This window comes from Xiphias gladius, chromosome 14 (assembly GCF_016859285.1).
Source record: "Xiphias gladius isolate SHS-SW01 ecotype Sanya breed wild chromosome 14, ASM1685928v1, whole genome shotgun sequence".
NCBI lineage: Eukaryota > Metazoa > Chordata > Actinopteri > Istiophoriformes > Xiphiidae > Xiphias > Xiphias gladius.
Genome location: NC_053413.1, coordinates 13,828,899 through 13,842,263, shown reverse-complemented (window position 1 = coordinate 13,842,263; position 13,365 = coordinate 13,828,899). Strand labels below are relative to the sequence as shown.

The window sequence follows — 13,365 nt, the reverse complement described above, 5'->3', positions numbered from 1 at the left end:
TAGGCAACAGATCTGATTCACTCCCATCTCCCAACACCCACTGTCTAATTTCCTGCTTTTAGGGTCACCTCTGATGATGTCATGACAGACAAGGACATCTGTTCCCATTGTGGTGCTTGATTGGCTCATTTTATCCGCATGCAAATCACGTCAGTGGGGACCTGGAGTACACTGGCCTAATTATGCCAAACACATTACTCGATAGGAACGGTGGCGCCTTGGAAGGATAATATGAAAGCGAAAAAAAGCAAGACAGAGAGAATGGGAAAGAAGAATGGAGTGCTGATGGGGGAACAGTGGAAAGTAAGTTTAGATAGAGGGGGGAAAAAAGAACAAAATGATAGTGAGGGTAAGGAATGGTATGGAGTTTGGGAGGAAATAAGCAAGGAAAATAAGCTGAAAAAGAGAACCAGATGGACAGAGAAAGAGACAGGCATGGGTAAATGGCGCATAAGGCCAGCCAGGGAAAGTCAGAAGAGAGACAGAAAGAAAGTGGAATAAAGGCATCCACGGAGAGCCTGTTGATAAATGACATACATTATGTGATGTGTCAGCTTGTTTAATATAGGGACCTTATAATAGCATCTAAATGCTGGCTAAGGGGCTTGCAGAGCTCCTGGGGCACAGTATGTGTGTGATAAGTGTTGTTATTGATGGAGAGTCAGGCTGACACATAAACAGTCTAATGACTCCCAGATCATCATTCAGTGCATTCAGGACAACAGTGTTTGTTTGTGCTCATTGCATTTATTTTTTCATTGTCCTTGCACAGGTGGGGAAATACCAAAGGGAAAGGCGGAGGATACTGGGTGCTTGTGGATGGGGGGTGGTTGTAGTCAAAAAAGCAGACATCACAAAACCATTTGGTGCCTGCTAAAGACGCTGGGGGGGGGGGGGGGTGACAGAATAAGGCTAGACTCGCTGTGCCTGAAACATCAGGTACAGCTCTGTCTCTATTAGTCCAGTTAGTTAGTTAGTTAGAATGATATCTCAGAACCTCATGAATGTATTTCAGACAAATGAGGTAGAAAGCACTATCATGTTGCCATTTATAAAACACTTTACATTTGAAATGATCACTTCTCAACCAGAAGGCAAACTTTAAAAGTAGGATTCCTGGCTTAAAGACAAGACTATCTGAATAGGCCATATCCATTTTGACCAAAAAAGATTTACTGCAATTTGAATTTTTTGGTAAACAGTTTTTTTTCACCAGTTCTACACATTTCATGCATGGCCAAATGTTTCTCAGGAAGTATGTACTTTAAACCAAACACAGGTGACAGATTCATGAAGTCTGAGCAATCCTGAAAAGTGTAATGGCATTTAGCTTGAATTAAGCTCATCTAAAGTTGAATTGCCATAAATCAGTAGTCCTGAGTTTGAGTCCCATGAATGTTGCACAGTTCATTCTTGTACAAACACCTAATATTCCCAGACAGGATATGAATACTCTCCAAAAGGCATGGCAGCCATCAGCCAGTAAACATGATTGGGTATGTTTATGTAGATCATATCCAGATGCAGTTTGAAATGTTCTATTATTAAAATAACAAATTTGGAGGAGTGTACAGCCTTGGCAGAGAGACTGTATGTGCTCTCTGAGTGTTTTCTAGTTTTATTTTTTAGTGCAGCCCTGCCACCTGATTTTCTCCTCCTCTTCTCTTGGCATATGCCTCACATTTGCTCCTTCTCTCTCCCTCCGCTCTGCCGGAGAACCATCTAGCTAGTATGATCATTCAGCAATTGTCAAATGGTAAATAGAATTAGGGCTTTCAGATATGAAAGAGATGTACAGTTGCTGCTTTTTCAGGCTATTTTTCCTTTCTTACTCCCTTTCATTCTTTCACTGATCTTCCTATTCTATTCAATCCTCCCTTGTTAGTGTGTGGTGCACTGCCAAATCTCAGTTGATCTGTCATGTTTTTGAGCTAGTTTGCTATGCATGGCCCTTTATTATATGTGACGTAGTGCATGAGCCTCTGTGAGTACAGTATGCTTATGTATACTTAGGCACCGGTAAACGAGTATCTGCTTTCATTTTTCTTCCATTTCATTCTCCTGCAAAATACCTTGTAATTCAAAACTGAAACTTTTCCCAGAATTTAGATTGTATATTTTCAGTCCTCGAGCATGGTCCCTAAGTGCTTTGAAAAATTTCCTGCACATGTGAGATAATGTTAACTGCCAATTGGAGGAAACAAATACCAAAATGAGTTTTCACAGGAGACCAGAGTTAGAAGTTAGGTGAGAATAGACAAATCCTGAAAGAACTGATTACATAATCACTGAATTTTAGATCAGGTTGTTCAAGCCAGTGGTATGAGTTCCACAGACAGTGGCAAAGTTGCCAGACCCGCTAAGCCCTCTGTATGAGAAAACAGATTCTGGATTAGTCCGGAATAAGTACCACAAGCCTCGGTCAGTTAATGCCTCTGTGTGAGAAAGTAACTCAGGATCAGTCTAAACCTCAGTAAGAGTGATTGGCAGAGGAGGAACGTCAATGATACCTCTGTGTTACACAGAATCTCTTGTCAATAACACAACTCGACACAGGAGACAGAGAGAGAAGGGGGAGGACTGAAGATAGAGAGACAGCAGAGAGTCAGAGATGGCGCGTGAAGGTAGAGGGTACTTGGTCTGGTGTAAACTGTACTGACTGTACTGACTGATAAAAGACCAAGGGAGTGTAGAAGAGGTTGAAATAGTTGAGAGTAATTTTACGGTATATGAGGGTTTGGGAGCACTCTATTTTATGTGGGTGTGTGTTTAATCAGATTTAGAAGCAGTGGGAAGGAGAATGTAGGAATAGAGTTAAAATAAGCCTCTGACATGTCAAGGTGGCCTGGATGTGAAGCTCAGAGTGATTACAAATGAAATCATTAACTCCCCTCTCACCGCAGGAAGAAAGTCATTAAGACACACACGCTTGACTTAGCTTGTTCTTAGCTTGTGTGTGTGTGTGTGTGTGTGTGTGTGTGTGTGTGTGTGTGTGTGTGTGTGTGTGTGTGTGTGTGTGTGTGTGTGTGTGTGTGCGCGTTGGAGAGAGAAAATGAATGAAAAGCAGAATGTAATAGAGGTAGAATGTGGCGAGAGAAATTTTCCTAATCTACTGTCACATTAAAGAAAAATGTGTTGCCGTTAATTATGTATGAGAGTATGCAGTCAGTGTGGTTTGTCTCTGTAGTAGAGCTGATAAATATTATCATGATATCGAAACTGATATCTCAATATTGAACAAAATATTGCAAATTATATACAAAATAACATATGAAACTGTCAAACCGACGTTCAAAATGACCGTGTCCCATTATTGTGCATTACATCGGACGGAACTCAGTAGCTCGGCTTGCCTGGAGTTATTCATCTGGACGACAAATTGTGGAAGGATGTTAAGATCATAGAATCACAATGTGATTCAACTTAAACTTAATACGACTATATTGAATTATAGCCCAGTCCTAGTCTAGTGACTATTATAAGTACATTCCATCCAGTATGTACACAGAGAGTGTCATATGCTGTACAGATTTGAAAGTACTTGAGGCAAATTTGTCATTTGTGATTCTGGGCTATAAACTCAAAATAAAAATGAAAAAACTCTTGCACACTGTCTTGCTTACTGTTGGCATATTTATTACAAACCTTCATCAGATTTAACTTTATACTGTAAATAAAATTGACTTGACTTGTCAAACAAATTAGAGATAGTACCACTATGCCTTTCTTGTGTGGTTCGCCATAGATAAAGGTCTTATGCTTTCCTGCTATATATGTTAAACTTGTTCTCTCACCTCTTTGTCCCCTTCACAGTCAATGTGCTCGGATATAAGAAATTAGGCGCCCTCTCCCAATACTCCTTCCCTGGAGAGTGGACGCTGGGGGAGAGTAGGTGAAGGTTAGGCTTTAAGGGATGATATCGGGTTGAGGGAGAGAGAACAGGGAAGGAGGGGCGAAGGAAGGGATGAGCTTGTGGCTCCTTGTGTCATGGAGACACAAACAGATGAAGAATGAGAAAGGTCATCTCCACACACAAAAGTACTTGCGCGCACGCACATACACAGTGGCTTTGTGTCATACTAATTATGATCATTATTCATTTGAGCTCAAGAGCAGAGGAGAACTGGACAGTGTGCTACCATTTACCAAGATCTGCCCTCAACATGTGGTGATCCCTCAGCACTTAAAAATACATGCCCCAAACACATTGTGGCTGTAAATAGAAAGGTGGATAATTCATTTAATGGAGAAAATAACTTAATCACCTTAATGAATATATTTCTGCTGATGCCCATCTCACTTAGCCAGGCTTCAGGTATTTTTACAGTATGTGTGACAGTACACATCAGCATTGGATTCTAGTGGGGATTAAAAGCAAAGCTGCATCTGTCACAGCAGCACCCTGTCTTTCTGTCTGTCTGCCTGCCACTCTCTAGTCTGAATGGCACATGTGGGGTTTTTTTTGTCTTTGATCCATATGTGTCTGTGTGTACATGTGAATGTGCTGTCACTTTCAAGTCAGTTTCTCTGCATACATGTGTGTGCATGTGCCTTTCTGCTGACTCCTGAAAGTATGATTTTTGATTGCTGGCTTGCACAAATACAAGTTCATCTGTGAGTGACATAGATACAACTCTCCTGGTGCCTTGAGGCTGGCCCAGAGTTGTGATTGCAGATAGTTTGAGTGACAGGAGGTCAGGCAACGGGGGAATGATGTGTCTCCCAGTCAGGAAGTCTCGCTACTAAACAAAGGTTGGACATTGGCTGCTGCATGTCAGAAGCATTTTTCTCACAAAGCATTATAATCTAAGAAATGATTTGCGCACAAAGATGTAGGCCACACACCAATCATTAAGTTGCCATTTGTTCTATGCTCTGGTTTATAGCTATACTGAGGGCCTTACTAGAAACATCTTCTCTATCCTGTTAAAAACGTTTGTATCAACCGTTTCTCTCCTTTAGAAAATGGGCTTTGTTTGCCTTTATCCTCATTTCTTTAAAATATCACACAATTTGAACCTGGTCCCGCACCATTCTTGTCATTGTGGGGCTTAAAACAATAATAAGGTGATATATCAGTAAAATACAGTGTTAAACCTGAAAAATGAAAAATTGTATTTACTTATATCAGTAAAAACAACAAAATTTTAAAAAAGCCAATTTTAATTCTTAGAGATATCTGTCCTTTGTTGCATTTTTAAAACCCTTACAAGCACATATTTATGCCCAGAGCTCCTTGTATATGCTTTGAAACACAAGTGTAGATCAAAAAGCATTTGATTGACAACATTACTATAACGCTGGTTTAGAAATAATGCACACTGATATTAGTCTGGGCACGAACCCAACTGAGGGAAATGTCAGAGGGCAATTGGTCATGGCACCAAACAAGACTGTGGCTGCAGAAGAAGGAACATGACCTTATGTGTCAGGGTGTAGAGCTTTCCAAACCAAAGCAAATATAAACTTGAAGAAGTGGCTTGATGTTTCCTAGATGACGCACATTTTTAAGATATACTGTAAGAAGTACTCACAAAGCACAGAATGACCATTAAATGTAGCAAAACCAAGAATTTGTAATGATGTATGTCTCAGAGTGGACTGAAAAGAGTCCTCAGAGGAAATATGTTTCTGCTAACATTCACTGCTAAATACATCTTTTCGAATCAATGGCTCCAATGAGAGTAGACCTTTTAGCTTGGAGTGTGTGAAAATGCCAGAAGAAACCAGTGAATAACAGCAGCGGTGAAGCAGGCCGGCTGGTGTTTATTAATGAGTGGGAAAGCAGAACAGAGATACAGTATCCTACAAGGCCAGTGCTTAGATAATGCCACGCAGATGGGTCAGGATGAGCTTAGCATATTAACATGTTATGTAACTCCAAGTGCTGTGATTGTTTTCAGGCCCTGTGCACATGGGTGTTGGAATTTTGCTACTGTATATCTTAACTTGGTTTTTCTATATGTTGTTGTTAGGGAAACTGTTAGAAGACAGGGTGTGTTTGTTTTTTGTTTAAATAAGATAGAGTGTGTGTGTGTGTGTGTGTGTGTGTGTGGTGAATGTTTGTGTTGATGTTATATTTTTAAAAACAGCTTGGTTTGGAGAATAAGCTAATTCCAGGCAGAGCGTCCCCTTTGGAGGCCGCAACCTTCCCTTTTCTCGTCTCCTCCTGATCTGGGGTGGTGGCAAGCAGAGATAAGACACCTACAAAGCAAACACTTCTGCAGACTACAGCTCTCCATCTCCCTGTCACACAAACACAATTATACACACACAGGCAGTCAAACAGATAAACATGCACATAAACACATACATGTCTACCAGGTTTGAACCCATTGTGTATGTGGAGATGCAGAGCAAATGTTGGCCTGAATGGATTGATGGTCCAGACACACCCACAACCTTCTGCTGTCATACTCTTGGCAGAACAGGTGTCTCATTTATAAACATTGTTTATACACAAAACGGACGTAAAAATGTTTATGTCACTGGCCACAGAAAAGCTGGGATTTATGAAAACAAACTGGATAGGTGAATGTATGCACATCAATGGAAAGTCACCCGTGACCCGTGAACTACGGTACAATGAGTTACCAGTTTTAGCTACATCTGGCCCATGTAATGTAATCCATTACAACAGTCTTCCATTCAATGACGTTTCTCATCTTAAAATGTTCAGCTTTTGTAGAGTCTGTTTTTGAGGTTGTAGTTATTAGTGGAGTTGTACTGGATTGCGTTATATAGTAAGATGTGTGTTACACCCTGTGTAACTGATGGAACATTAGAAACATGGGGATAGGGTTGGGATTTGTGGTCTGTTTCCCTTGTTTCCATGTGCTTTTTTTGTTTGTGTTTGTCTCAGTCAGACTTCACCATTCTTCAGCTCTTTTTTCCCCAAGACTGAAAGCCTGCCTACCTGTCTGTCACTCTGTCTTCTTGTTTGTTTACTTGACTGCCTGCCTCAGCTTTTACCTTATAACAGTAAATCCTTACTTGGAGCAGTATACACTGCAACCTGAAGCACTGTCAATTCTCTGACATCCCCCAGGGGGACAACTTCTCCTGCTTCAGCTTTAGATTCACTGACAGTATGAAGCAGTGTTGGTATCTAGCACAAAGCACTAAGGATAAGATAGTGAAACTGTAAAAAAAAAATATTTTTCTTTCTTTCTTCTTTAAGCACCCTGTAATGGTCCCTGAAATGTTGTAATAGTGATACTAGGAATCTAGGAATTACAGACAGCTTAATAGCTCTAAGAAGCTGACACATCTTTTGTTAATAATCATGACTTTTTTTTCCTCATCCTGCATTTAGGTATACATTGAAAAGTACACACTGTATGTACAGTGGGTGAGAACGGTAATTTGAGGATATGGAGAGAGAAATATGGCACAGAACAAAACACTACCACGCTGTGCAGTTGCTGACACTGTAAATATGTGTCAAAGGCACTTCATTCTTCTGTTTCAAAACCTTTGACTTAACTTTCTTTATTTTGTTTAAGGTTACTTCCTGGAGTTGCTGAACCGCTCTGCGATTGGGCTACAGGAGACTTTCACGGCAACTTGGGGTTCAGTCTACTATCAGAATTCCCAGGTCTTCTCTGACCTTTACACAGATTTGAGGAACTACTATCGTGGCTCCAATGTCAACCTGGAGGAGGTGCTCAACGAATTCTGGGCCAGGCTGCTGGAAAAGCTCTTCTACCAGGCAAACAAGCAGTATTTCATAGGTACACCTAAATAACAACCACAAACTAATTCATGGGTTAACTAATTAGATGTTTTGCCTGAAAACTTCCTTCACAATAGTGATATACAGTATATACTGTACTTAAGTAAGATAAAAAGCAGAAAATATGATACGACTTTGACACTGTTGATGATATTATCCTATTTGTTCACCTTGTTAAGATTTTGAGATTACTTTTTTTCTATTAAAGCATAATCTTTAGATGTATTTAGATTCTCTACTGAGATAAAGATATTAATGAATGTGTATGCTGGTTGCAGGTGAGGACTACCTGGAGTGTGTGTCTAAGCAGATAGAGACACTACGGCCCTTCGGAGACATACCCCGTGTAACGAAGATGATGGTCACACGCACATTTGTGGCAGCACGTTCCTTTGTTCAGGGACTGGTGGTCAGTGGGGAGGTGGTACGCAAGGTGTCCCAGGTAAAACCTCTCTTCCCACCCCCACCTGTTTTTGTTCCAGTTTCTTTCCCATTTTCTTCTATTTTCATTTTGCATGGCATCCCCTCCATCCAATAACTGTAACTTGTCTCTTTCCCTTAAAATTATAGTCCTGTTAAGCTAATATTCACTCCCACTACATGGTCGTTGGCATCCTTGTGTTAAGGTGTCTGCATTCATCTTTCCTTTGTGCTCGCCAGTCCTCCTCTTTGATGTGAACACCTAAACACTGACACACACACACACACAGGCCTGTTTGTACTACTCCGTGTGCATAGTAGCAGTGGCAGATCAATGTTGGTGCAAACCAGAGGCTCCATAAAGTATGGCCCATGGCTCAGACAATCAGCCCCTGCAACAAGAGTTAATGTCAGCTCCACACTGAAAAATGTTTCCCGAGGCCACGGGGAGGGTTAATATCTCCCAAGAGAAACCCCCCCCTCCCTCTGTGTATAAGGCAAGAGTATTGTTAAGATCAGAGCAGGACTGAGAAATCATTTCAGCTCCTGAAAGGTAGGTGGTCAGTATTGATGCACCAATAAAAAATATCTCCCATCAGACACTGGACAGGGAGTGTTGAGAGCAGTGGCCCTATGAGAAATATATGCATCCTTTGAGAGAACAGATGCTCCACCAGAGATGAATATTACAACACTTTCCTCGATGAATTATTACAAGGTCAGGCTGAATTTAAGCATGAAAAGACAAAAAAAGAGAGAAAAAAAGACAGATATGTTGTGGTGCTACTACGTGACTGCAAGGCCACACATTTGAATGCATGTCAGAGAAAAGAAATCTGTATGATCCTTTTCCCTTTCACTCCGATGTACGTGTTCTGTATAGCACTGTGGGTTGCACATACTGTACTGTTTGCATCAGAGAGAGATAGCCTGGCCTAGCATATCTTTCTCTGCTTCTCTTTGGCTCAGACATAGGTGCAACGTCTCACAGCTACAAAAAGGGACCTGAGGATGTGTCAATTAAGTACATGCAAGCAGCAAAGCCTAAGCACATCCACATCCACAGGGGAGCTAGTCCAGCTAAGCAAATAGTGGGTGAATAACAAGACACAGCATGACAGTGACAGCTAAAACTCCCTGACCTGGAGCTATAGCACTCATGCAACTATTCCAACATAGCCATACAGTAGACATGACATTTACTACTTAGCTTAGACTTAAGCAAGCAAACAGGGGAGTAAGGATCCGAATTAGCATGGGCAGCACGCTATGTTGAAATTGCTATTCATGATTTGTGACACACAGGTGTACCACTGGGCCAGCCAGAGTTGCTTACGACTCATGCAAGAGCTCTGCCAGCAAGGTGCTAAACTGATAAGCATCTCTCTTAGGAAAATTTCCATGTACACACTGGAGAACACATACACACAAGTTTATAAAGGTGCCGAAAAACACACAACTCATCATTCCATCATTCCCCTAAAACGATGCACATTTCCCAAGTGTGGTTACTTCCGAATACACATTTCCCAACTGATGGCATTGTGTTTGTGCTGAGGGACAGTGAGCGATGAGTTCATTAAACTAGGCTGGCTGGGCAAAATTTGTAAATAATTAGCACAGGTTTTATAAAGTTCCAGTCCAGCACTAATGTCCGGGAACTGGAGCCGCCGCCACTCTTTATGAGCTCATGGACTGCCTTATGCCCTATTTACACACACTCATCAAAAGTCTTTCTCAGGGAAGGAAAGAGCACACTGTATTGCAAGAACAGCCACTATGGACACACTTGGTCAATGTCTGTAAAAGGGAATTTCCGAGCTAGGTCCATTGAACTGTACAAAATCCAAGTCAAGGCCAGTTTGGTTCAGTTTGACTGAAAGAAGTACAGACTTCAACCAACTGTTCAATTTCATATTCAATTTCATACTCATAATTTGTGTGTCAGACTTTGTCGCTGTCTTCCCCAGCACACAGTCAGCACTGTGCTGTACTCACGCAGACTGGAACAGCCCTGTGCTGGGAACAAATGAGACAGTGAGAAAAGGCAAGAATGGAAGATAATAAAAGGCTGTGACGAACTCCAGGATCCTCTCTTGTCCCTATCTTACTGGTCTCTCAATCCTTTATTCTCCTTCCTTGACCAGTAAATTGTACTCCATCATGTCTGTTGATATTTCCCAGAGTTGTGCCCTGTGCTGTCCTCTGCCTCCTTTTAGTGTGAACAGCTTTGTATACTAATTTTGATCTTCGCTTCCCCCTCCTTTCCCCTGTCATTCTATCTTCGATTGATCGGGCCCTAATGAGACAACCACTCCTATTTATAGTCATGTTTACAGTTAAAGGGCCCAGTGACTGAAGATGTTTGCCGCACACTGCTCAGGTAGCTTTTACACTGCTTGGGCGTAAAGCAGTAGAGAATAAATCACAATTCTCCCCGTGTATATGTGTGCTCCAAATGTCTTCTGCAGACGTCTGTGTTTGCTACCAACTTAGAAGAAACATGACATGAATCCCTGCTATGCATTAGTTTGATTAGCCATGAAAAATAGGAGATATACTAGTGAGAGGTGATGAGAGAATATCCTGAAAGGAGGCTGGGAATACAATCCCAAAGCACAGCAGAGAGAGACTAAGATGCGTGGAAAAACTGAATAATTTGAGGGATGTTTTGTAAGATAGAAAAAGAGATCTCAGCGGTAAGATGCAGTCTTACTTTGTGGTGCAGTTAATTGCTCCCTTGCTTCGCCCCGGGCTACACCAGTTGCTGTGTCCTTAACTTTTTCCGGACTGTCTTATTCCCTCAGGTAGGGGAGTGGAGGAAGTAGGCCACGCGCCACATAGCTCACTCTGGAGGCAAAGAGTCTGGATCAGCTCGCTCTATAACACGAAGGGGAGAGATCGCTCATATATCCTTACTAATTACGGAGGAAAGACGAGCAGAGAGACGGAGGGAGAGAGAGAGAGAGAGAGAGACAGAGAGAAGAGTCTCAGGCTTGATTGCAACATAGAAGGTATTGACAGGTATTGGGAGCATAGTGTGTAGGTGAAGCAAGGACAAGTAAGGGTATGGGTGTTTAAAATGTAATACTATCATGTCAAAGAGAGTATATCCAACCTAAAACTTTCTTGTGATAGCTCCCGATAGGCCTGTACAGGGATGATTAGAATCAGGTCAGAGTGAGTGCTCTGTGTGTGTGTGTGTGTGTGTGTGTGTGTGTGTGTGCCTGTGTGTTTGTGCCTGTGTGTGTGCCTGTGTGTGTGTGTGTGATAAACTGATCAACAGTTTTGATAAGCAATTATTCAGTTAAGTAATTTATAAGGCAAAACTGCCAGAAATCTGCTAGTTTCAGTTTATCGGAAGTAAAGATGTGCTGGTTTGTTTGTTTTTATCTGTTTAATATATCTGTTAATTAATTCTCTTGTGGTTTTGGACTATTGGGTGGACAAAACAAGCTATCTCAATAGCTATCTCAATCTCAACTCTGGGAAATTGTGATGGGTATTTTTCACTAATTTATAATATTTTCATTTTTCAATTTTTTTCAATTCATGAAAATAAATCAATTTAAAAAGTCAACGAACTGATCCATAATGAAAATGATCCTTATTTCCGGTCCAAAGTCTACAAGTCTTGGTGAGTCACTGGGTGATTTAACAGCCCCTCCCTCACAGTGCCTGGTGCACAAGAGCTCCAAGGTTATTGAGTAAGTTGTCAAAATCAACCTCCAATTAACACTACAGAGGAGGTACCTGCTGTGTCATGTCTGTTGTGGCTGGCCTGGGATTCCCAATGTTAATACAGTATGGTTGATGTAACAGAAACTAGATTAATAACTGCATCTCCTTAATAAGTATTTCATTTTTTTTTAAATTCCCCTGCCAACGGTCCTTGGTGAATCTCTTAGCTTTTTTTAACATCCCGCTATCTCCCTCATTTTCAGGCATTCTCTCAGTTCATCTCTGCACACTCTCTTCCCTTGGTCTTCTCTCTCACCAAAAAAGCATTTGTCTGACTCATCCCTGGCTAATGAGTGGTAGGGTAAGCATGGGAGGAGGGGAGAAAAGGAGGGCAAGAGTGAGGATCTGACTCATGTCTCATATGACTTGAGATTAAGCCTGGGAAAGTGGTTACTGCTGTTCTGTGTCATTTATTTCACTTTATTCCTCCTTGTCCTCCTTGTGCAACTGGCAATAATTACCAAATTGGATTGATCTCTTTTATACGTCAGAGATACATTGACTAATTTAGGCTCATTATGTATTTTTTAATGTGGTTTTAGATTTAAGTTAGAGTCGAAACAGGGTCAAAATAAATTACTTTTGCCTTATGTGGATCAAGTACGATTAGATTAAATTTTAATGATCCTTGTGGGGAAACAGAACAGAAAACAATGAAGGCTGTTTGAAACGGCAATATTTTCAGCGCTGGAATCGAGGAAAGAATGGACATAAAGTGTGAGAGAAAGGGTAGGTCACAAAAGAAAATATGCTAAGTGCTATAAACTGCATACATTACTAAGATGCACACAAGGATAACACTATGAAGAAAAAGTGCTGCTTAGACTTAGACTTAGAACATTTAAATGTCTTCCAAGAGGCACAGGTAGTACAGCACAGAACATTAGACACATTAAAAGCACTTCAAATAAAGAGGAACAAACAATAATCCAAATCATCTTTAGCAGCCATCATAAATACCATCGCAGTTGAGGTAGACATTTAAAGTGCATATTAATAACTGTATACCTGAACATATAGACCATCAAAAGTACATTGATAAACAGAGACCACTATAATCCAAAATCATCAATGGCAGCCATCATAAATATCATCACAGTCCAGGCAGACATTTAAAGTGCGAATCAATAACTGTATACCAATAATTATAATTAAAATAAATAGTGAGTATACTGCACATCCCTATCCCATGTAGCACATCAACTACTCCATTGTATTCCACTTCCGCTTGTCCAGGTATTACCCCATTGTCCTCATGGCTACCATATCTTATTTAATTGAGTTATTGCCGTGGAAATAAGTAGCTGCCTTTGTTAATGCTGATTATATTTATCAGGGGACGAGGCCATGGTCCTTGGTCCTGAGAATTCAATTTTAGCCTGAATACGATCATTTTTACATTGAGGAGACTGTATTCTACACTAAACGATCGACAGGTCTGTAGAATGTTGTTTTCCCAGCTGATCTCT

At 40.9% G+C, this 13,365-nt stretch overlaps 1 protein-coding gene across 6 annotated transcripts in view; it reads left to right on the top strand.

Moving 5' to 3' along the window:
- The window catches only part of gpc1b (glypican 1b), a 75,892-nt gene that overhangs the window by 53,462 nt on the left and 9,065 nt on the right, over positions 1-13,365 (top strand). For all 6 annotated transcript variants that reach the window (XM_040144434.1, XM_040144433.1, XM_040144432.1 and 3 more), the window contains 2 exons: positions 7,506-7,733; positions 8,014-8,177. In XM_040144434.1, the coding sequence (XP_040000368.1) occupies positions 7,506-7,733; positions 8,014-8,177 (392 nt within the window). The remainder of the gene's footprint in view (positions 1-7,505; positions 7,734-8,013; positions 8,178-13,365) is intronic.